Source organism: Prionailurus viverrinus, chromosome D1 (assembly GCF_022837055.1).
Source record: "Prionailurus viverrinus isolate Anna chromosome D1, UM_Priviv_1.0, whole genome shotgun sequence".
NCBI lineage: Eukaryota > Metazoa > Chordata > Mammalia > Carnivora > Felidae > Prionailurus > Prionailurus viverrinus.
Window position 1 is genome coordinate 10,215,060 of NC_062570.1, and position 24,682 is coordinate 10,239,741.

At 46.4% G+C, this 24,682-nt stretch overlaps 1 protein-coding gene across 9 annotated transcripts in view; it reads left to right on the forward strand.

Annotated features, from left to right (window-relative positions):
• DIXDC1 (DIX domain containing 1) overlaps positions 1–24,682 on the forward strand; it is a 74,161-nt gene that overhangs the window by 35,855 nt on the left and 13,624 nt on the right. For 8 of the 9 annotated variants that reach the window (XM_047877476.1, XM_047877481.1, XM_047877478.1 and 5 more), the window contains 9 exons: positions 1,369–1,494; positions 4,274–4,505; positions 5,793–5,900; positions 11,318–11,430; positions 12,920–13,068; positions 18,823–18,912; positions 20,100–20,153; positions 21,701–21,751; positions 24,489–24,593. In XM_047877476.1, coding sequence (XP_047733432.1) covers positions 1,369–1,494; positions 4,274–4,505; positions 5,793–5,900; positions 11,318–11,430; positions 12,920–13,068; positions 18,823–18,912; positions 20,100–20,153; positions 21,701–21,751; positions 24,489–24,593 — 1,028 coding nt within the window. Of the gene's footprint in view, positions 1–1,368; positions 1,495–4,273; positions 4,506–5,792; positions 5,901–8,176; positions 8,639–11,317; positions 11,431–12,919; positions 13,069–18,822; positions 18,913–20,099; positions 20,154–21,700; positions 21,752–24,488; positions 24,594–24,682 lie in introns of those variants that run through there. The other variant, XM_047877484.1, reaches the window with a different exon arrangement.

Sequence of the window (24,682 nt, forward strand, 5' to 3'; positions counted from 1 at the left end):
TCAGCTTCCTGCTCAGCATCCCAGCCTGGCTGTCTAAAATGCGACTCTACCTCCACGTGCCCTAAGCAGAGCTTTTGATACCCTTCTCTCCACCAACCCCTCTATCCTCCTGATTTCTTCGCCGAAATCACACACGGCGGCTGTTAAAGTAGAACTCTTGGAAGTTGTCCTTGATTATTCTCTTTTCTGCCTGTTTTGTACCCAGTCCTTCACATGTGCTGTCTGCTTCATATTAAAATTTTACCTGATACCTGGCTTTTCACCTGTCAGCCTTTCCCACTCAAGCCCAAACCATTATCCCTTGCCTTGACAAGTTTCATTTTCTAACTAATCTCCCTGTTTCTGCTTCACATAAATTAAGCCCATATAGAGCCAACTTTTTTTTTTAAGTTTATTTATTTTTTGAGAGAGAGAACATGTGCATGCATGCATGGGGAAGGAGCAGAAAGAGAGGGAGAGAGAGAACCCCAAGCGGGCTCCGCACTGCACTGTCAGCGCAGAGCCTAACGCAAGGTTCCATCTGTTCATGACCTGAGTCGAAACCAAGAGTCAGACGCTTAACCAACTGAGCCATCCAGGCGCCTGTAGGGTCAACTTTTGAAAGCACAGATCACGTAACTTCCTTGCCTCAAACTCTCCATTGGCTGCCCATTACTCTTAGAATAAAATTCAAGTTCTTTACTTTGGTCCACAGAGCCTTAAATGATCTGGCTTTGTTTACCTGTCTAACTTCTCCTAGGACTTGACTCCTCTCTCTCTCCACTCCAGCCATGCTGGGCTTAGAGCTGCTCTTCAGAGAAGCTGAGCTCATTCCCACCCTGGGGTTTGGACTTGTGATTCCTCAGTCCAGAATGCTTCCTCCTTGAATCTTAACATCTCTTACTATTCAAGTCTCTGCTTAAATATAGTATCATGATCCCACACTTTTTTGTTTTTCCTCATAGCACTTATCACTACCTGAAATTCTATTAAACACAAACTGGTTAACATGATCATCTGTTATCCCTAGAGATATAAACTCTGTGATGGAAGGGGCTGTGTCCATCTTGTTTATTGTTGTTTCGCTGTTGCCCAGAACGGTACCTGGCACACAGCAAGATGCTCAATGAATATTTGTTGAGTGAATAAGGGGACACACAGTAACTTCACAGGCCCCTGGATACAGCTTTGAAAATTTGAAGGCCCACCGAAAGGACTTTGCTCTCCTATTCCTCCATCCAAATTACAAGCACCAAGGCCTAACACACTTGCACATTTATATATAATCTGAGCATTTACATCGAATATTCCTTTTCTCAGTGTCTGGCTATTATGAAACTTTGGTATGGTTCCTCCCTATAACTTCACATATTTTCTCTCTTTGAACAGCAGGAGAAAAGCTGAATGGGGTACAGTTGAGTCCCAGTAACCAACAGGAGATGAAGAACAATGTGGAGAAAGTGCTACAGTTCGTGGCCTCCAAAAAGATTCGTATGCACCAGACTTTGGCTAAAGGTCAGTGCCTCATCACGTCTGGGTCAGCTTTACCCAGTGATTATGAGCCTCAGAAGGACCATCCGTCGTGTAGCCGAGGGTTCTGAGTAGACTGGAATAGGATTAGGTCTGTGGCCTCATATCATTTTTCCATAAAGAGAGTTACCCTCTTGGGATGGGGCGATTCTCAAAATCTGAGTGCTTTTGAAAACCTGGGTGGAGATAGACATTCTCTATTCATTTTAATTGAATAAAGGTTTGCTTGAGTGTGTACAAAAATTAATCGAGTAGAAATGACAAGACCGGAGTATTAACTTTAGAATGTCTCATTTAAGGGGCACCTGGGTGGCTCAGTTGGTTGAGTGTCCGACTTCAGCTCGGGTCGTGATCTCATGGTTTGTGGGTTCGAGCCCCATGTTGGGCTCTGTACTGACAACTCGAGCCTGGAGCCTGCTTCAGATTGTGTCCGCCTCTGTCTCTGCCCCTCCCCTGCTTGTGCTTTGTCTCTCTCTCTCTCTCTCTCTCTCTCTCTCTCTTTCCCTCTCTCTCAAAAATAAGTAATAAAAACATTTAAAAAAATAAACTCTAGAATATCTCATTTAAGTTATCAAATTGAAGATAGATGATGTTTTCCAAGTTACTTGGGTTTCATGCCCAAGAATTATTTCAAATCATATTAGCTTTATTTTTTTCCATCCAGTTTTCCAGAAGAAAAATATTTATGGCTTTTTTTTTTTTTTTTTTTTTTGGATAACACAGAATATTTTGGGCAAGAGGAAAGGGGCTCTGGGAGCTCTGCACATACCTTCTGTTATAGCCACACGACCAGAAGAGGACACTGATCAATTCACTTTGAGCCCAGGCTGCAAGGAAGCAATTGTTTAGGGTGTCTTGAGAGAGCATAGGCTCCCTGGCCCTCCCACTGTTTCTCTAGAACTGATTGTAGATCTGGTTCTGTTTCAGCTTCAGTTTCTGGGTCTGATGGTCCAGGGCTCTGATGAGAAAGGGGGCCAGAGGGAGCCTTCCTTCTGTGTTGGATTATTGGCGTTCTAAGTGTTGGGGTCATTCAGGTCGGCCGATTCTTACCATTGAGAGCACCCTGTAGAAGGTATCAATCAATCTTTTTCCAAGCCTTGCATATTTACAATGCTGTGAAACTAAAAACATGAGAGTTTTACCCATTCCCTTACGTGAACTTTCACCAGACCTATCACATTGGTTTTTTTTGTGTGCATTCTTTTTTTCTAGGGCAAAATTTAGGGTGTCGTAATGTCCGTGCTCTGGTCCCCATGAGGGGTGGGCTTAGGGATCTGGCCCATTAAAGTTAGCTATTTTGAGGGAACACCGCCGTTGAGGACATCATTGTCTTTTACCTGGAGAAGGGCAGCAGTTTCCTAATTAGTCTCACTGCCTCCCATCCATCCGCTCTCCACACTGTAGCCAGGATGATCTTTCTGCGAAGACATATGCCCCTACCACTGCTCTGTGTGTGCAGGTCCTTATGGGAGAATCCAAAGTCCTTCCTGGGGCTTGCCCTGCCCTTTCTGACCTCTAATTTCTCCCCTTGTGGCCTCACCCCCTCACCCTCTCCCCTTGCACTCTGGGCCCTAGCTGTGCTGTACTTTTTCCACTTCATCTGCCACAGTGGCATGCATAGAAATATAATGCAAGTCACATACGGAAGTTTCTGAGAGCCATATTTTTTTAAAAAAGGAAATAGAAGATAATTTTAATGATATATTTTAACCCCAAATATCCAAAGTATTATCAGTGCAACATGCATTCAGTATAAAAGCTATTAATGAGATATTTTGCATTCTTCTTTTTTTGTACTAAGCTAATGAGATGTGTTTCAATCTGACTTTTTTTGTGCTAAGTACCACCCTTATAGCACATTCAATTCAGACTATATCTTTAAAATTTTTTTTTAATGTTTATTTTTGAGAGTGAGAGAGAGAGAGAGAGTGTGTGTGAGCGGGTGCGGGGCAGAGAGAGAGGGATACATAGAATCCAAAGCAAGCTCCAGACTCTGAGGTGTCAGCACAGAGCCCCCGATGCAGGGCTCAAACCCACCACCTATGAGATCATGACCTGAGCCCAAGTCAGACGCTTAACCAACTAAGCCACCCAGGTGCCCCCAGACCATATCTTTTAAACGCTCAGTAGCCACATGTGGCTAATGGCTCCCATATCAGATGGCACAGCTCTCGTAGGTCATGCTCTCTCTCACCTCTAGACCTTCACGCCTGCTCCATCCTCTTGGAACACTCCTCTCCTCCTTCATCTGATGAACCAATCAAGTCTCACTTTAAAACTTATTTCCCCTATACTCTCTCCCTGAGCCCTCTAGACTAGACAAGATGCCTCTACTTTGAGCTCCCAGAGAATCCTGTACTTCTACCGTAACACATTACCATACTTTGTTGTAAATGCTTGTTTTATTTTTAATGTTTATTTATTTGAGAGAGAGAGCACACATGAGTGAAAGCAGGGGAAGAGCAAAGAGAGAGGGAGACAGAGGATCTGAAATGGGCTCTGTGCTGACAGCAGAGAGCCTAATTCGGGGCTCGAACCCACGAACTGTGGGATCATGACCTGAGCTGAAGTCGGATGCTCAACCGGCTGAGCTATCCAGGCGCCCCTGTAAATGCTTTTAAATGTTCTGTCTTCCTGTCGAACATGGCTTTGTGAGAACAAAGACCTTGACTGCCTCGCTTACCTGTATCACTAGCAAATATGTGTTCAATGAGTGAACCCTCTGCCTCTGTCTGAGGACCTCTGGGTGTGTTCTGTCCCTCAGATATTGTGGAAGGAAACCTGAAGTCTATCATGAGGCTGGTCCTTGCCTTAGCAGCTCATTTCAAACCTGGCTCCAACAGGACAGTGAGCCAAGGACGGGACTCCAGAACCCCTCTGCAGACTCACCAACCACACTGTGCCACTGCTGTGGCCCAGGGGGCAGCTGCCGCTCTGGCCGACGTGTGTCATGACATGTCACGGTCGGGACGGGATGTCTTTCGATACAGGCAGAGGTAAGGGTAGAAATCTGGGGCTGGGAACTTGTTCCTCTCTGAATTTCCTCCTTTAAATGATACTGTGCAGTAGACAGAAGGGTCACCCAAACAGCCCCACGCTGCAGAAGAGAGCAAGGAGTGTAGGTCAGAGAGGACACTCCACGAGAGAAGAGCCCTTTAATTATGTTTTATTTTAGAGAGAGAGAGTGCATGCATGTGCACACAGGGGAGAAGGGCAGAGAGAGAGAGAGAGAGAGAGAGAGAGAGAGATGTTTTTAAATGTTTATTTATTTTTGAGAGAGAGCAAGAGGGAGAGAGCGAGAATCCCAAGCAGGTTCCTCCACGCTGTCAGCACAGAGCCCGAAACGGGGCTCAAACTCACAAACCGCAAGATCATGACCTGAGCCAAAATCAAGAGTTGGACGCTTAACCAAATGGGCCACACTGACGCCCCGGGAGAGAGAATTTTAAGCAAACTCCACACTCAGCGCAGAGCCCAACATGGGACTTGATCCTATGACCCTGGGATCATGATCTGAGCCAAAATCAAGAGTCGGATGCTCAATCTACTGAGCCACCCAGGCACCCTGAGAAAAGCCCTTTAATATTTTTAAAAAATTTGTATATATTTTTATTTATTTTTGAGAGCGAGTGAGAGAGAGAGAGAGAGAGACAGAGCACGAGCTGGGTAGAGGCAGAGAGAGAGAGGGACACAGAATCTGAAGCAGCTCCAGGTTCCGGGCTGTCAGCAGAGTCCAGCGTGGGGCTTGAACTCACGAACTGCGAGATCATACCCTCAGCCGAAGTTGGAGGTTGAAACTCCTGAGTGACCCAGGCACCCTGAGAAAAGCCCTTTTAAAAGAGATGTTTATGTTGCAGTTAGCAGAAAGTAAAGGAATCACATTTGTAATTTTTTGCTCTGATGCCCAGAATTTTAAATATATGCCTTTGGCACGGCATGTTTTCTACACCGGGAGATATGTGGGAGCAGTGTTCAAGTCATCTGGGGGAGTCTCCCTAGAATGTATGCTAAAGCCAGCCTGTCCTGAAGGAAGTCATGGCAGGAAACATTTTGGGGGTTATATGTCTGCTGGGAGACAGCAAGACCCTGAGGTGTTGCAGACCCTAGGGAAATCCATCTGTCTGTCTTCCCTGCTGGGTGTCGAGGGTCTTTAAGGCCGGGGCTTGGCCTTACTCCTCCTTCTTCCCCTGGCACTCTCAGAGTGGCCAGCTACCGGTTCTCGTTGAGTGGACCCGAACTGAAAGACTGATGCCCTCTCCTTTGCTGGCATCTTCCGGCTTTAGGAACAACAGCGTGGACGAGGAGATTGAGAACCCATACTGGAGCGTGCGAGCCCTGGTGCAGCAGTATGAAGGGCAGCAGAGGTCCCCGTCTGAGTCCAGCTGTAACAGGTAAGTGCGGCGCCAACTTCCCACCACTGCCGTCCTGGTTAAAGGTGGAATTCTTGGGGATTCTCAGCCTCAGGTAGCAGCACAACAGGCTTTAAGGGTCCTAAACCTTTTCTCTTTCCCTCAGTTTGTTTGACTTCAAAGGGGGTAGTCTTCGGCACTGCTTTGCGGTTTTGGGCTGGCAGGCAGGCAGGGAGGGTGGGGTGCTGGTAAATTTCCCACACAAGGAAGCTTTTTGTGCAGAGCCTCAGTGTCACTGCTTAGGTATGTCCACATGGGGGCCTGTGAGGGCCCAGCCCCTGGTTCTGATACTTGCGTATCTGCTGCCCCCGTTTATGACAGCCAGTTCCACAGAATGGCCTTTGCACCTGAGCTTAACTCTAAGCATGGCCTGAGAAGGCTGTCTAACACTTACAACAAGAGAAAAAACTGAGCAGAGTTGTCTGAGAGCACGAGAATGTTCCAAACTTTCATTTATAGGGCTAGGAATTGCAGCAGATTAGTGTGAATTTGAGTGGGCTAAGATGTTTGTGACTCTAGCAGAAAGGCCATCTGTATCCAAGTGCAGAGACCAAAACAGGACACAGTGCTCTAATAAAAGCCTGATCGATGCCAAGTGCAGTGGCAGAAAAAGACTACTTTTTTCTGCTCATGTAAATCATGCTCCATAAATACATCCCCAGAACATGTTAGCTTATTTACTAACTTCATTTCATAGCTGAATCATACTTAATTTATGCTCTTATGACCTTTTCTTTCCTACCCCAACTCAGCTTAGCCTGTTCTCATTACAACTAAGTGTTCCTTGTCTTACATGTATCTTATGTGCATTTGTCTTCTTCCTATTTCTTTTCCACATAAAATTCTGTCTTAGATTGATAGACCATTTCTTAATTTATTGCAGTCACATGGAATTCTTCCCAGCACTTCACTAAACTGATAATCTTGCTCAACTTTAATTTTCACCTTTAATAGATTGCCTTTTTATTTATAAAATTTACATAACATAAAATTAGCCATTAATCATTTGGAAGTGTACAATTCAGTGGCATTTAGTACCTTCATCATCTTGTGCAGCCGTCACCTCTATCCAGTTCAAAGACATTTTCATCACCCCAAAAGGAAACCCTGTACCCATTAAGCAAGGGGTGTGCTAGTAGGGCGAATCTGAGCTATTTCTTCCTTGCTTGCTCCTTAGACTATCACTTGGTACAGAATCAAAGGACGTTTCATTGTATAATGAGATCTATAGCTTCCTGCATGGCTACAGGCCTTTCACTTTGTTGTGCCTGCCAGTGAGAGAGAGAGAGAGAGAGAGAGAGAGAGCGCGCAAGAGCAAGAGAGCGCCAGGGTGGGGGGGGGGGGGGAGAGGGAGAGAGAGAAGTCTGCATTTCTTCCAGAGAACACCTGCTTCCTTCCTTTCTGGCAGAACTCAGACTGGGGCCGGGGCTGTGACACAGCCGGAACTAGGGACCCACTGGAAATCGGGCTGTAGTGGGTGGACAGTGACAGTTTTCTGGGAGGGAGTCAGATAATAGTTCGCATTTCCCTTTCACTCCTTCCTGGTTTTTAAATTTTTTTGTAAACTGACCGCTCACTCACCTCTTTGGGAGGCTGGGTCAGCACCTTGCGTTTTCCTCCATGAGCTCCCGGACCCAGCAGGCTTTGGAACATTCTGCCCGCCCACCCCCTTCCTCAGGGTGAGGCCATCTCATGGCTTAGGGACCCCTGAAGGCCCGAGACCCCGCGATGTAACTCTGAACGGGGAGTGGCTCGGAGGATGGGGAAGGTGGCCCCCTGCTTCTCCAGATTCCCTGGCGGAGCCCTGACCGCCTGTTGCTCCGTAGACCTCGGGCGGGCCGGCCGGCCTCTTACTGTGTCCACGCAAAACGACCTCGGGCTGGGAAAAAAGAACACGCGAAACGCCTTTGGGAAGGTGGGAGATCGGCGTTCGGCGGGTTTCCGGGCGCGACCCCGACTCTACACCGCGCTGGGCGCCCCCTCCCTCGAGGAGCCGGTGACACCGGCCCCAGACCTCCGTGACCGCGAAGGGAGGGGTCGCGAGGAAAAGGCGTTTCCAGCCCCGGGGCGCCCGCGGCCCCGCCCTTGCCCCGCGCCGGGCTCGCGCTCGCGCCCCCCCCACCCAACCCGCCCCGCCCCTGCCCGGTCCGAGCCCCGCGCCGCCCGTCGCGCCGCCAGCCTGGAAGCGGGGGCGGAGCGGGGAGGGGCGGGGGGCGGAGCGGGGAGGGGCGGGAGGCGGCGCGGAGCCCGGGGCGCCCGCGAGCTCGCCGCCGGGACCCGACCGCGCAGCCGGAGCCGCGGGCGGCGCTGCCCCGCGCGGGCTATGGGGTGAGATGCCCGCGCCCGGGGGCACGCCCGGAGTCGCGCGGCCGCCGCGATGCCGCTGGCAGGGACCAGCAGACTGCGAGGGGAGGTGGCTTCCGCCCAGGCCGGGCTGCTGCAGCGTTTGAGCGGCCGGGACAGCGCGCCTGAGACCCGGCAGCATCCCCGTCCCCGGGGCCGGGACGCCCGCCTCCCTGCGCTGCCGACTCTCTCCCGCGGTCGCGGCCGGCAGCTCTGGTAGCCAGCCTGCCGGTGGAGTGGTTGCTCGGGCCCCAGCGCGGGGAGACATGCCCGAATTCGGGAGCGCCGGGACTCCCAGCCTCGCGCTTCACCCGGGGAAGCAGGCTCGCTGAAGCCGGAGCCAGGAGGGGGACCATGGGAGGGACGCAAGTCAAATGGTGAGCAGAGGCCACTTTGGCTTTGGAGCTGGGGGGGGGGGGGGGGAGCGGGCGGGCGCAGGGCCAGGACTGGAGGATGCTGTCGGCCTGAGACCGACCGGGATGGGTGGGGGCGCTGTACTGGGAAGGACGGGCAGCTGGTCTGGGATTGTCACTACAAAATACAGTGAGTGGGTGTAGGAAACTGGAGCCGGCATAGGGGCCAGAGGAGTGGCCCTTTACCTTATCCTGTCTTGGCCGTGGGAGGGCACTTGAGGAGTAAACAGGACTCTTTCCCATTACCCGTTTTCAAAAAATTGATTTTACTCTAATTTGGACCTCGCTGGGGGGTTGTTTGTCTGATGTTAAGATTGGAGAGATGTTAGGCCTGTGGGAATTAAGAAATATTATCAGTCACACCTGATTTGTAATCAGTTCCCTGATTTGCGGGGATTATGATGGCAGGTAGGGGATTGCTTGTTTACAAAATAGGGGTTTTGAGCTAATCGGGAAGAGCCTAGCATTACAATACTCTTCCTGTGACCTGAGGCAGAAGATTGGAAGCCTCATCTCGATGTGGCCCACATCTCGATGTGGCCCATCTCTAGCAGCAATCTTGCTGCTCCCACATGTGCCCCAGGATTTTGCTTCCCCGGTCCTTTATTTTTTTGACCTGACCACCTAGTTTCCTGGTCTCCCCTCTCTGTGGCCTCACACACTGGCAGCCTCAAATTCAAGAAAGAGAAATGTTGTTTTTCTTTTGGCCGCACTGCCACTCCCCCAGTGGGGCTGGGTATGCAGACATCCTCCTCCTCCTGCCCTTATAAGGGGGACCGCTCACTTAAGAGGGAGAAGGTGGAGCTGAGCATGCGTCTCTGCTTTGAGGCCAGCAGTTTTCCAGCATCCTTGCTTCACACCCCTCTTCCCACTCTCCCCCCCCGCTCCCCCCCACCCCCCGCCGCGTCTCACACATACCCACTGTGGTCCAGCCAAATGCAGACAGCGGATCGCGTCAACCATAACACCTTGTCAGCTAAGGAAGTGTTTTTATCGTTTCTCAAAGGAGGGCAGCTGATGCAGGCGTCTTTCTGAACGTCGATCCCCATTTCTGCAGGGAGGCGAATGCCGCGGCCTGAATGGTCAAAAATCTGTTCTGTTAAATGACATAGTACTCTCAAAAGTATTATATAAAAGCAAAGTACACTAATGCTTTTCCAGCAGCTAATTCATGTTGGCTTGGAAGTCAGATTACCTAAATGGTGAAAGATGGATAAGAGAGTTCTATAAAAGCAATTACCTTTACTAAATACCACTTCTTGTCACTCTCTACTTCTCTTGTCTGCTTGGACTATGGATCTGTAGGTAGGGTTCAGCGACGTTCTTTAATTTGAAGAAGGAAAAAACTTTACATTTTTTCTGCGGTTCTAATAAGGATGAGAACGTATTACTGGCTGAGGTCATTCCCGCCAAAGCCCTCAAACTCGGGATCAACGAGGAGGACGAGACACCAGTCCTCAGGCTGCTTTCGAGGTTTTGAAATTTCTGACTACATCCACTTGTGCTCAGCTCTTGCTTTTACTGGTTTCTAGGAAGACAAAATGTTAACTCCTGATCATGGCTGTGAGGATTAGCCTGGGAGACTCCAGGGGCACATTAAGTGGGTCAGCGAGTCCTAGACACTTTCACTGTTGTCTGGGTGATGGATTTGGAAAGAATTCCTGAGAGGGGGCTGGGCCTGGAGACCCCACAGCCCCTGAGATTGTTTCAGAGTTGATGTTCTCAAGGTGCGGTGCAAAGAGAAGAGGCTCTTCAGATTCCTTTCCCCTATCGGATGGAAACATCAGCCTCCCATTCCTATCTTGTCTCGTAGATTTGCTGTTATTCTGTGTGGCTTTAAAATTCGTCTTCCCTGACAATCCCAGCAGTCCCTCCCAAGGCTGATAGTTGGATCATAATTTAGGAGTTGCTGAGAGGATTCTGATGACAGTTCACAAATGGTGTAGCAGGGATCTAAGTAACTCTTTGATGGTACAATCAAGTAAACCCTTCCCTTTGCCGAGCAAGTCTTTTCCCGTTTTCCTTATCATGTCCCATCCTTGTTGATGTATCACTGCCCCTTTGCCCAGCCCCGCACTGTCCACACTCTGGCCTTTTCTCCCCCTGAATCACCCTCAGCATTGCCCCCTCCTTCGGGATCAGCCTAGGGCTGATCTACCATGTTACTCTGCTGGTGATGCTTGTGTCTGTGGGACACCAGTGGATTGGAAGTAGATTTTTCCTTCCAGCTCCCAAAACTACTAAGACACACGTTAACTTCAGTCTTTGAACCTGGGCCCAGGGACGGAGGTGATGGTAAGTAACAAAAAACAAAAAACAAAACAAAACTTGGGGGTTCTTTAAGATGCTACGTTATCCGTCCTTCCAGTAAATCTCTTCTTTATGAATTGGGCTTTGAGGCAGCCTTGCTGTGGCAAAGACTTCCTAGGACTGGGTCATTCTTTCATTCAACATTCATTTCATTCCTTCAGTAAGTTCATCCTGCACCCATTCAACAAATGTCCATTCATACTGTGGGCTGGGGACTGTGTTAGGCACTAGGAGGAAGATGAGTAAGAACATGTCTCTGGGATAAATTATGAAAGTTGGCTTCCAAACCGCTGTTCACAGTAATCATTTCTCTTCCTTTTCCTTCAATCACAGCCTGACTTCACCCAGTCCTATCCACAGCGCAAAGAGCGAGTCCATTATAACCCAGTCGGAGGAGAAGGCAGATTTTGTGATTATTCCCTCTGAAGGGATAGAGAACAGAACAGGTACTGTCTGTCAGCGTGCCTGGGTTGGCTCAAGCCACAGCCCTTGCCTTGAAGGCTTGGGGGATCCTATCTACCTATAAACTTCCTGGCCTTCTCCCTCCCCAAAGTCCATGCATGCTAGGTTAGCTCTAAAGGGCTCTGATGTCTTTGAGCCAGTGAATGTGGTTATCCTCTTGCAGAATGTCACTTCTGATGTCACAGCTGTCCAAAATCTTACAGCAAGGGAGATAGGCCTTTCCTCTGCTGGCTGCCTATGAATTAGGAAATGACTGTGGGGCAGTCTGAAGCCTCATTCAAGTAAACAGTTTTTATTATTCCTGTGTTATGGAAATAATGCCAGTAACCCTTTGACTTAAGTTTGAACCAGGAGCATATAATATGGGTGGAGGTATCTGTGGGAGGCTAAAAAGCAGGTCTACATCCAGGTTTTGGACTACAGAAAGGACCACAAAGGGATCCCTTTGTTTAGACTTCTCCTTACATCTCAGTTGTTCTCCTTTTTCTTACATAAACATAGAGGGAAGGAAGGAGGCAGCAAAGCATGTGATTTCAATAGAGTTTTATTCATCTCTAAGGGTTGTAATAAAACTGAAGCCCTCAGAAGAAAACGAGTTAAATCCCTCCCACTATCCCTGGCATTAGCTCCAAAGAGTCAGTCATGTTTTTGACTCGGAAACTCCTGGGACCTTGGGGAGGGAGAGCATTTACCGAGTGACTGCTCTGGGTCAGGCACCACGGAGTCCTGCACACAAGTTACCTCATTCAATCTTCACAGCAACCCAGAGGAATTACCTAATTACATTCACACCGACAAATGAAGACATTTACTCAGAGTTTATACCCTTCGGTATTCCATAATGCATTTTTAATGGTGTGCACACAATTAGATGGGATGAAACAGAAACCAGCGAAAAGAGACCATAAACATAGGAAAATAAAACAAAACCAGGGAGCAAGATTGAACAGTTTACGCAAGTGTGTTTTCACTGGTTTGTTTCCTGTGTGACTCACACAGTGTTGTTTGTGAAAGGGGCTCAGGTACGAGGGAAGGGTCCAAGGAATATTAAATTGAAGTCTCCCCCCTGAAGCTCCACAACAGCCAACAGGAATTTGGTTTTCCAAAGCTCCTGTCTTTGTACCTGGCAGAATCCAGCTTTGGGATGTCAGTTGTAGAGAATTAAGAGTAGGGTCTATGTGTCCCATACCAAGACTCCCAAGGAGGGTGTCTTGTTACTTCTTAAAGGTTCTGAAGGGGACCAGTTTCCCCAGCAGAGTAAGTGATGCCTCCAGCCGGCCCAGCCTGGAGTCTGAGGGAACAGTGGGTTCTTCATGTCTCACAACCCCACCTAGCGGAGAGTCCAGTCTGTGCAGTGAGGACAGGTTCAGAAGGCCAGTGACCCAGACCTGTGAGCGCAGAGAGACTGTGAACGCTTTCTGCCAGCAACTGTTTGCTCCAACATGAACTATACGCCCCCCTCTCATTTTGTAGAGGAGACAGACTCTCCGTTTTCCCGAGATTGGCGACCAGGCAGCCCCGGGACCTGTCTGGAGACCTCATGGGAAGAACAGCTGCTGGAACAACAAGAACATTTAGAAAAAGAAATGGAGGAAGCAAAGAAAATGATATCAGGATTACAGGTAGCTCTTTCCCGCATGGTTTATCCTTGGTGTGACAGTTGATTATTTAAGTCACCAGTGTCCACTGAAAATACAGTGACTCCGTTTTGCATGAGGTCAGGGTTGAATGGGGAGTTCAGAGGGAGAAGTACTCAAAGAGCAGAACATTCCTCGGGTATGAGGACTCCTAAATGGGCTGTACAGATGCACGGCTGTTGGGATTTCTGCAGGCTTGGGGGCCATCATGGACCCTCTTTCTGGCTTTCTGCCGGCAGGTGGGTTTCTCCCCTGTCCGCAGCTACAGACCTGCAGTTGCCGGCTTCACCCAAGAATGGCACTGTGAACAGTCAGAAATTTTTCCCTAGGAATTCTCCGGCAGGAAGAGTGTAAGCCAGTAATACCACAGGTCTCCCTTTGAGTCTAGCTGAGGGATTTAACTCCCTCCTAAAGCATGTGCAAGCGGGTGCCGAGCCATAATGATCAGGTAACGGAGGTTTTCCTCGAGCAACAAAGCCCTTCAGTCTTTTCTATACCTTCTTGCCAGCTCGGCAGTTCTCTCCCAGAGGCCCACTGACCCACTTGACTTAGTTCCTACCCTGAATGACCCCCGATCCTCTTTCTTTGTGCGTCTGTCCCTGTGTTGGGGAGCCCTTGTAGTGTGCTGGTGACCCTGAAATTGCCTAGGAATATTCCTTTCTGTTTGTGCTGGGAACTGCACCGCTTCTGAATTGTCAAATATTTATGGATACGTAAACAAAGGCCACATTATGTGAGTGGCTCTGGCAGCCGGCAGGCGGTGGAGGGCGTGCTCCCAGTAGCCAGCCAAGGGGTACAAAGGGTTCCTAAAGAAAAAAGGAGATTGGTGCCCGGTGAAACAGTTTGCATAATGTATGCCCCAGGAGCTGAGGAGGGCTGGAGGAATGCTTCATGCCTAAACATTCCCAAGGAGAGTTGTTGATTTTTCCCCATTTGCTTTGTTATTTTTTAAATGTTTGCATTTGAGATCCCTTATCTGCCACTCCATTAAGGGCTGGTTTAATTAATGGAATTTTTTTGTGTGTGCTAACTTTGGGATTATGCCCAAGTGGGTCTTTCCCAGGATAATTTGCATGATATGAACATAGATATCCATCAGTTTGGCTTTCAGTTTGGTTTGCATTTTTCAGTCTGGGAGAAATCCGATGGCACGTTGGACAGAAAAAGAGATTCGACAGGCAGAAAGTCAGCATCCCAATATTCCCTGCAAACAGAGTTGTTTCATTCACAGCCACATGATCACAATGAGAATTCAATTCCATTAATAGAATACAATGGGGCTCACAGCATCCACTAGGCTTCTTAACTCTTTCATTGATAAGCAAGTTGCATGCTAAGCCACGTCCAGGATTTCTGACTCACTGTGTGCCTCAGTTAGAGCCTGCTGAATACGTGGCCATGAGAGTTAGTATTTCTGTGATGTTGCTCTCCCTTCGCTCCCTGCAGCCCTGTGGCTTCTTAAACTTGTCTTCTTATACCTCTGGCCACGCTCCGGGGGATAACCGAACTCGTTTGATTTATTAAATAAAATCTTATTATTAGTTAGTGCTTGGTAGACCAACCAGTGGCTAGATTTCAAACAGTTTTTATATCCCAGCATTTGTGATGCAATTTGTGTTCTGTTTATTGAAACAGGACTTAACCTCTGTAACTCTTTGGATTGAATAGAGACAGAATTGAAATATAAAATGGGGACACATTCTTAAATCTTTCACCAAGCTGACAGGTATCAAATTACCTACCTGCATAGGTAGTTCCAAGTTCTGTGAGTGCTAAAGAATACAGTTTGGGGGCCTTCTTTAAAAATTAGATTACAGACTATGAGTACAGTTCTCTTTGAACAACTCAGGGGTGGCGCGGAGGGGCACCCATGCCCTGCACAGTCGCAAATCTGCATGTAACTTTTGACTCCCCTAAAACGTAATTACTAATAGCTGACTGTTGATCATAATGATGCATTTTTGGAGTGTGGGGCAGGGGGGAGTCCAGAGCTGATGGCCAAGAATTTTTGAAACATCTTTGGTGCAAAAGGTGATTTTATTAAAGCACGGGGACAGAGCCACTGGGCAGAAAGAGCTGCACTGGGGTTGTGAGGAGTGATTGATTACACACTGGAGTTTGGGGAGGTAAAGGAAAAAGGGTGTGTGCGTGTGCACGTTGTAGGGAGAGAGAGAGAGAGAGAGAGAGAGCACGTGCACAAGCAGGGGAAGGACAAAGAGAGAGGGAGACACAAAATCTGAAGCAGGCTTCAGGCTCTGAGCTGTCAGCACAGAGCCCAATGCGGGGCTGGAACTCACCGTGAGATCATGACTTGAGCCTAAGTCAGACGCTTAACTGACTGAGCCACCCAAGTTCCCCAAGAAGACTCTTAAGATACTGGAGGCCTAACTATTGTCAAGCTAAGGTTGTTTTTCCCTCTACTGAGGCATTAACATTAAGACAGGAGGGAGTTCCTGGAGAAACGTTCTACTCAGCCTATCTCAAGTATTTGTCCCTGGGCTGCAGGTTATAAGGAAACTTAATTTTACCTGCCATTCCCTTCTTGCCTTTGTTCCCCACATCACTGTGGAGGGATGGGTAATGTTGGGGCTCCAGGAAACTGAGTCTATAGGTTTCTGGACATTAGGCTAATGATAAGGTTGCCTTTTCCTTTAAAAAAAATTTTTTTTTAAGTTTATTTATTTTGAGAGAGAAAGAGCACAGGAGAAGAGAGGGGGAGAGAGAGAAAGAGAAAATCCCAAGCAGATTCCGTGCTATTAGCATGGAGCGTGATGTGGGGCTCAAACTCATGAACCGTGAGATCATGACCTGAGCTGAAGTTGGACACTTAACCAACTGAGCCACCCAGGCGCCCCACAATTGCCTTTTTCTTATAATTTTACTAAGACATTTATAAACTGATGGAGACTCCTGTCCTACACGACTGTGATCTCTATCAGTTATTTGGTTTTTCCTTTCCTTTGTTCTTGGGCACCCAGGAGTGCCTGAGGAATATCACACATGTGCCACCTGGGCGGGGGGTGGGGGTGGGGTCTTTGCGGGGCGTCAGCTTGCGCTTTGCCCTCAGCTTGCCTGTGGCTCCCTCATCACATAAGCTTTACTAATAAATATTTGGTTAATACATATTTTGAATGTTATCTGTATTATATACTGTGTTCTTATAATAAAGTAAGTTAGAGAAAAGAAAATCATGAGGAAAAAAACAAATAATCATGTCAAGAAACAGGTGGAAGACATGAATAGATATTTCTCCAAGGAAGACATACATCATAGGTGGCCAACAGATGCATGAAAAGATGCTCCCCATCACTCATCATCAGGGAAATACAAATTAAAAGCACAACGAGATACCACCTCATACCTGTCAGAATGGGTAAAATTAGCAACACAGGAAACAACAGGTGTTGGCGAGGATGCAGAGGAAGGGGAACCCTCTTACACTGTTGGTGGGAATGCAAGCTGGTGCAGCCACTCTGGAAAACAGTATGGAGGTTCCTGAAAAAGTTGAAAATAGAATTACCCTATGACCCGGCAAGTGTACTACTAGGTATTTATTTACCCAAGTGATACAAAAGTGCTGATTTGAAGGGACACATGCACCCCAACGTTTATAGCAGCATTATCAACAATAGCCAAATTATGACAGTCCAAATATCCATCGACTGATGAACAGATAAAGAAGATGTGGTATGTATACATGTATATACACACATACAATGGAATATTACTGAGCCATCAAAAAGAATGGAATCTTGGGGCATCTGGGTGATTCAGTCAGGTAAGCATCCGACTTCGGCTCAGGTAATGATCTCATGGTTTGTGAGTTTGAGCCCCACATCAGGCTTTGTGCTGACAATTCAGAGCCTGGAGCCTGCTTCGGATCCTGTGTCTCCCTCTCTCTGCCCCTCCCCTGCTCACACTTTGTCTCTCTCTCTCAAAAATAAATCAACATTAAAAAAAAAAAAAGAAAAAGAATGAAATGTTGCCATTTGCAACACTTCATGTTGCATCCACATGCACTTCATGTTGCCATCCACAACGTGGATGGAGTAGAGTAGATTATGCTACACGAAACAAGTCAGGCAGAGACAAATACCATATGATTTCACTCATAATGTGGAATTTAAAAAACAAAACAGATGAACATAAGGGAAAGGGGGGGAAAGAGAGGTAGGCAAACCAGAAGAGACTTAAATGTTGGATACCATATATGGTTGATGGAGGGGAGGTGGGTAGGCAATGGGCATTAAAGAGGGCACTTGTAATGAGCACTGGGTGTTGTATGTAAGTGATGAACAATGAGCACTGGGTGTTGTATGTAAGTGATGAATCATTAAATTCTCCTAAAACCAGGGGCGCCTGGGTGGCTCAGTCGGTTGGGCGTCCGACTTTGGCTCTGGTCATGATCTCACGGTTCGTGAGTTCGAGCCCCGCATCGGGCTCTGTGCTGACAGCTCAGAGCCTGGAGCCTCCTTTGGATTCTGTGTCTCCCTCTCTCTCTGCCCCTGACCCACTTGTGCTTTGTCTGTCTGTCTGTCTGTCTCTTAAAAGTAAACATTAAAAAAAAATTTAAATTCTACTTCTGAAACCAATGTTATGCTGTATGTTAACTAACTAGAATTTAAATAAAAACTTTTTAAAAAATCATAAGGTGGAGAAAATATATTTGCAGTACTGTACTATGTATAAAAAAATCTGCATATAAGTGGACCCAGGCAGTTCAGACTCTTGTCATTCAAATTCGACTGTACAATATTAAATATAGGGTTTTGGAGGGGCAGTGCATATGGGGGGGGGCCTGGGGTTTGAGGTTCCTTAGCTTTAGGGTAAATCTGCCCTTCCTTCATATTCTAATGAAAACAAAGCCTGGTGTGGGGAGTGGAAATGAATGAGGACATCTCTCTGTAACTGATTTCATTTTTGTTCTATACAGGTTGCCCTAGGGAGTAAAAATGCACAATTATTAAAACAAACAAAAAAATCAAACAAACCCAAGTCAGTGCTGTAAATGTTTTATTAAGATTTTTTTTTCAAGTAATCTCTATACCCAGTGTGGGGCTTGAACGCGCAACCTTGACATCAAGAGTCACATACCTAAATGTGTTTTAAGTAATTCATTATAATAAAGTTTTCCTTTTTTTTTTTTAAAGTTTGATTATTTATTTTGAGAGAGAGGGCGGGGAGGGAGAAAACAAGTGGAGAGGGGCAGAAAGAGAGGGAGAGACAGAATCCCAAGCAGGTTCTGTGCTCTCGGCTCAGAGCCCGACGTGGGGCCCAAACTCACGAACCATGAGATCTTGACCAGAGCGGAGATCAAGAGGTGGATGCTTAACTGACTGAGCTACTCAGGTGCCCCTATAATAAACTTTCTAAACTGGGATAATTCAACACTACTTTTAGTTCACTTTCCAGCTGGTAGAGTTCAGTTGGAGCAGCTGTGGTTTGAAATGTAACTTCTGAGAGGGAAGTTCTAGATTTTTGAGGATTTACTAGGACCAAGGAGCAGAGGATCCAGGTGCATCCAGAGAGATGAGAGAGGCCTAAGCATGGGACTGACAAAAGGAACTCTCCATAGTTCCAAAATGAGCAATAGGAGGTATCTAAGGACCGAAAATTACCAAGGAGATCACTAGAGGAAGCCCAGTTGTGATTTCAATTTGGGATAAGCTTACCAAGCTCAACCCTGCACTCATTCATCTGATGCAAGTCCGGTTTCTTTCTACTTTTGTGGTTATTCAGGCCTTACTGCTCAATGGATCCTTACCTGAAGATGAACAGGACAGGCCCTTGGCCCTCTGTGAACCGGGAGTCAATCCTGAGGAACAACTGGTGAGCTCTTTCTCTTGTGACTGGACCACAGATAATCTGCTTTATGTATTTGATTTTCGTTTAGCCTTTGACTCTGTTGTCCACACCGTCTTGAAATGCTCTCTTCCCTGACTCCAGCTCTCCTGGTTTTCCTCATAAGTTTCTCGACTACTCTTTGTTCCATCTTTCCTCCATCCCTCGTCCACAAATATTTATTGAGTGCCAGCTACTGTTTTGAGGTGCTAGAGATACGGTGATCTCAAAGCAGACCTAAGACCCTACCCTCACAGCGCTTACATTCAGGTTCCCTTTGAAGCTTCTCTTTCTCTGCCTATGCCTGAAATGTTGGTGCCCCTCAGAGTTCCACTGGTGACCGCCTTCTGTCTTAAACATCGACCTGGGCAGTGTTACCTGCCTCCATGGCTGCACTCACTTCCTGCTTGACTCAGATGTTGCTTCTCAAGTATTTATCTCTGGCTCACTGCTCTCTACGGAGTTGGGGATTTGTATGTGCAGCATCTAACTACCTGCTGATTATCTCCACTTCTGTGTCCCATAAGCATTTCAGTTCAGAGTCCTAAATTAAACAGCTTTTCTCTCCCCACCACCAAAACTCCTTGCCCCTTTGGATTCTGTCTATCATTATCCACCCACCCAGATACCCAAAGCAGACATCTCAATATCATCCTTGAATCCTTTTGGCCCTTCTTCTGTACCTAGTCAGTCACCAGGTTCTGTCAGTTCACTTTCTATATATTTCTGTCTACTTCTCTCCATTATCACAGCCCCTACCTTAACTCAGGCCCCCATCCTGGATTCTAGCAGCGTTCCAGTTGGTTTCCTCATTCCTCTCCTGTGTTCCTCTAACTCATTTTCTGCAAAACAGCAGCCATAACTTACCTATAAGGCAAACTTCATTTTGTCATACTTTTGCCTTTTCTCCGATGCCCTGTGCCCAGTACACACACACACACACACACACACACACACACACACACACACACGCGTGTGTGTAAACTTCACCCATAGTCACTACTTGTACTGCATGTGTACACACTTCCATTAGAGGGGGAGGGACTGCTTCCTGTCCTCTGTGTTCATAGTACTGGGCTAGCCCTGGAAAGGTGCTCAGGAAATATCTGTTAAATAAATGACCTCTGAATTTCACAACATAGCTACATAGTCATCTCTTTTTGCCTTCTATTCAGATTATAATCCAAAGTCGTCTGGATCAGAGTATGGAGGAGAATCAGGACCTAAAGGTATGTCAGAACATGTGCATTTTACTCTTTGAAAAAAATCATGGGAATATTATACAGCACTGTTGGAACAGTAATGGGTATAGGGGAAGGGATGCAGATTTGGGACGTCAGCTGTGTCTGTTTTATGTCTTTCATTGAAAGAGAGAGATATGTCCTAAATATGGCAAAAGGTACTGTCTCTTCAGTGTTGGTGATCATGATAGGTATCTGTGTCATTGGTTCTACTTTTTATGTTTTAAATGCTTCATACTTTTTCTTTTTTAAAAAAAAATTTTGGGGGGGAGAGAGTGGAGGGCGGAGGGACAGAGAGAGAGGGTGACTGACAATCCCAAGCAGACTCTGTGCTGTCTATGCAGAGCCTGACGTGAGGCTTGAACTCAACAAACCTTCAGATCATGAGTTGAGCCAAAGTCTGATGCTTAACCAGTTGAGCCACCCAAGTGCCCCATAATTTTTCTTTTTTAACTAAAAACTGATCTAATATTAGTACGGTCTTTTTTTTTTTTTATAGTTGACATACACCATTACATTAGATTCAGGTGTATAACATATTAATTTGTTATATGTATATATTATGAAATGATCACCAGTATAAGTCCAGTTAACATCCATCACCACACAGGTACACATTTTCTTCTTTCAGTGAGAACTTTTAACATTTACTCTCTTAATCAACTTTCAACTACACCATATAGTATTATTAACTATAGTCCAGTATGGTTTTTTATAATGATTTCTTCCCAGAATGCTTTTAGTTCAGTGGGTTTTTAATTTGTTGGTGTTCTAGGTATATGAGTAAAGCCATGAACCCTCTCCCCAGGAATATGTATGAGTGCATACACACATACTTGCTGACTTGAATTTTTAATAGAGTAACTTTGGAGCCCATCTGTGGAGCACATGTTACGAATCCCCATTTTAGATATGTTAATTCCAAACTCTGGATGTGATGCAATAGGAAAAGAAGAGGGTAGGGTCTCAGTTATAGGTATTCCTCTCCTAAAATCTCTTTCCTAGTGACAATTATGTCCATACATCTAATCTATTATAAGGGAGGGATAATTAGTATTTCATCATTGGGCTAAATGTGTTTTTGTTGAGTTTACAAAGAATAATGCCTACTTGGGGAATCAGAAGCACTCTGACCCTTTGCTGAACAAATGACATTGGGGGCAGGCATGTTAAGATATGATTGTATATGTCAGTAAGGGGGATTTAGGTTATTATGATGAAGTTTGCCTGACAGTGAAGAGTGCTAACTGTAGGAATGAGAGCCTATGGGAGTGGACGGTGTCTTCTTTCTTGGAGGACTCTCCTCGACCTGCATTTGAGCCTGGGTACCTCAGGGAAGAATGGAATAGGTCTCCTTCTTGTCTCCATGAGTCAGCCTTTACTACTGACTGGAGCAGACCTGCTTTCTGCTTCAGTAGAGGCTTAATTTTTTGTGGACTGGTTATCTGAGTTTTGTGTTCTTACTGACAGAATGAGGTAATGCTTCTGAAGCAACCCAGACGCTACCATCTGATCTAACTATATTTGGTTTGCAGAAGGAGCTGCTGAAATGTAAACAAGAAGCCAGAAACTTACAGGGGATAAAGGTAAAAAGGAAGACATTTCACTCTTTAAATAAACTCTACCTGGTAAAGGTGTCTACTGCTGAGAGTAGGCAGTAGGAGGGTAGTTGGGTCCTATGGCCTTATATACATTTGCTGGAGCCTTTAACGGGCTGTGGGGTATTAGTAAAGCCAAGTGCTTTGTGGATGGGAAGTGAAATGTTGAGGAAAAGACCTTTGTTTTGTTGAGGCTTATTTCTGGTAGTCAGGGCCCATGGTACTGTGCCACCCTGGTAGTTTTATATGTAAAAACAATCAGGTTTTACAGTTTTCTTCCATTCTAAAGAAAACTGTCTTCTTAAAAATTTAACTTACTTCATTTTTGAATAGTAAATACTATATTTTAAATTTTTTTAATGTTTATTTTTTGATAGAGTGCACATTCACGAGCAGGGAGGTGCGTGAGCAGGGGAGGGGCAGAAAGGGAGGGAGACACAGAATCCGAAGCAGGTTCCAGGCTCCGAGCTGTCAGCACAGAGCCCAGTGTGGGGCTTGACCACGAACCGTGAGATCATGACCTAAGCCGAGGTCGGACATTTAACCTACTAAAGCTGCCCAGGCACCCCATTGAATAGTTAATACTATGACATGGTTTAAAGTGAGGAAGGTATAAAAGGATAACCCTTGAAAAGTCTGTCTTCCAGCCCTGTCTGCCCCAGTCACCTAGTTCTCTTTCCTGGAGGTAACTTACCAGTTATCAATAAATACGTATGTATACAACCCCCCCCCCCATAACAGTATACAATACATACATACAGCTTGAAACATTGCTCTTTTTCCATCTAGCAGCGTACCTTGGAGATCATTCTGTTTTAGTACGTAAAGACCTTCCTAAGTCTTTCATGGCCACTTAGTATGCCAGTGTATGTATATATGATAATTTAGTCACTTCCTGTTGTTGGTCTTTTAGGTTATTTCCAGTCTTTGGTGATACAAACAGTGCTCTAGCTAACAGTCTTGAATAGGTGTTGTTTCACCCCAGTGGGAGTGTGCCTATCGAAGAAACACCTAGAAATAGAAAAGGATGTTCTTAAGCTGCTGCTTTTCCCCTCGTCCCTACACTCCCATCCATAGGCTGGACTAGAGTGCAACTCAGCTGCATTTGTCAGAGTATGTTTTGTAGCCTTAGTCCTTTGAGATACTTCAGAAAAATGTGTTCTGTGCTTAAATAAGTTTGAGAAATGCCCTGTAGGCTTGAAGAGTCCCAGTGAATAACAGCCTAGTAAAGGACCTGAGAAAATCTGTCATAAAAAGGTTGGAGTAAAAAGAGTTTGGAATTCTTTTTTTTTTTTAAGAGCCCAATGCAGGGCTCATACTCACAAACCATGAGATCATGACCTGAGCCGAAGTTGGATGATTAACCAACCGAGCCACCCAGCTGCCCCAAGAGTTTGGAATTCTTAACCACAGAAGTGCCTTTTCTCCCCTGCAGCATGTACTAACATCCCATAGAGCACACTTTGGGAAATGTTCCTCTGAACTGCTGATGCCCGGGGCATCTGGGACTACCTTTGCCATGTACTTTCATGGCTGACAGCACAGTTAAGGGGATCTCACGGGGCACCTGGGTGGCTCTGTAGGTTAAGAATCCAACTTGGGCTCAGGTCATGATCTCATGGTTCGTGGATTCAAGCCCCGCGTCAGGCTCTGTGCTGACAGCTCAGAGCCTGGAGCCTGCTTCAGATTCTGTCTATCTGTCTGTCTCTCTCTCTCTCTCTCTCTCTCTCTCTCTCTCTCTTTCTGCCCCTCCCCAGCTCTTTCTCTGTGTGTGTGTGTGTGTGTGTGTGTGTGTGTGTGTGTCTGTCTGTCTCAAAAATAAAAAATAAAAAATTTTAATTAAAAAAAAAAAAAGAAAAAAGAATGGGCTCTCACATTCTCCAGAGCCTGCACCATTTCTTTGCAGTCTGTAAAAAGAGAAAAGTCAGGGTAAATACACTGCAGTCCATTAGTTCCATTTGAAGTCATGACGGTTGGAGAAATGTGTTCTTACTGACCCTTTTAAGTGTGTACAACCAACCTTTTCTTAGGCTTGGTAGGAAACAAGAGGTTCCAAGTTGAGAGAAAGACACCCTAAAGCTGGTAAGATTGTAGGACACTGGGAAGAGAAACCATCAGTCCCAGTGATAGTTCTGAGCATGGAAATATAATCCCAATCCCAGTCCACACTAGGAATTGGAAGGCAATGGGAGCAGGGCTCTGGAAAGCAAGGTGGGAGTGATTCCAGGGGTTCCATATGAATAGGGTAGGAGGCGGCAATAGGGCCCAGCCCTCTAGGGAAAGGCAAAGAAGGAAAAGAGCTCCTTAGTAGTTATGTGCCCAAGAAATGGATTTGAAAGCCAGGGTGGAAGGAAGGAGAAGGCATTGTCCATGGTCACTGTCGTGAAGGTGGTGGACTTGAAATTTGAATCTAGATCTATCTGATCCCAGAGGCCACTGATTCTCTAGGACAGCATGCTGTCAGGATTGCAGTGGCGGGTAGGGATGAGTAATGGGGGGAGGAAAAATCAGGTTTCCTTCAGCTAGGTAAGACAGTGGTTGCTAGCATCCCGGGAGGGGACAGAAAAATTCCTCTTCATCTCCTTGTAGCAAGACCCCTCTTTTTGTGTCCTAGTTTTCCAGAATTAATGCTGGATATGCAGTCAGGAAGTTAAACCTTAGAGTGACAAATGGCTGACTGACTAATTGGGACCACAGTAATAGTGAGTATGCTCTTTTCCCCCAGGATGCCTTGCAGCAGAGGCTGACTCAGCAGGACACATCTGTTCTTCAGCTCAAACAGGAACTGCTGAGGGCAAATATGGACAAAGACGAGCTACACAACCAGAATGTAAATTAAATGAATGAACTCTGACCTCACTGAGCCCCAGTAGCAAAATTGGATACTGCATGAAGTCTTATTACATCTGCCATCCTAAT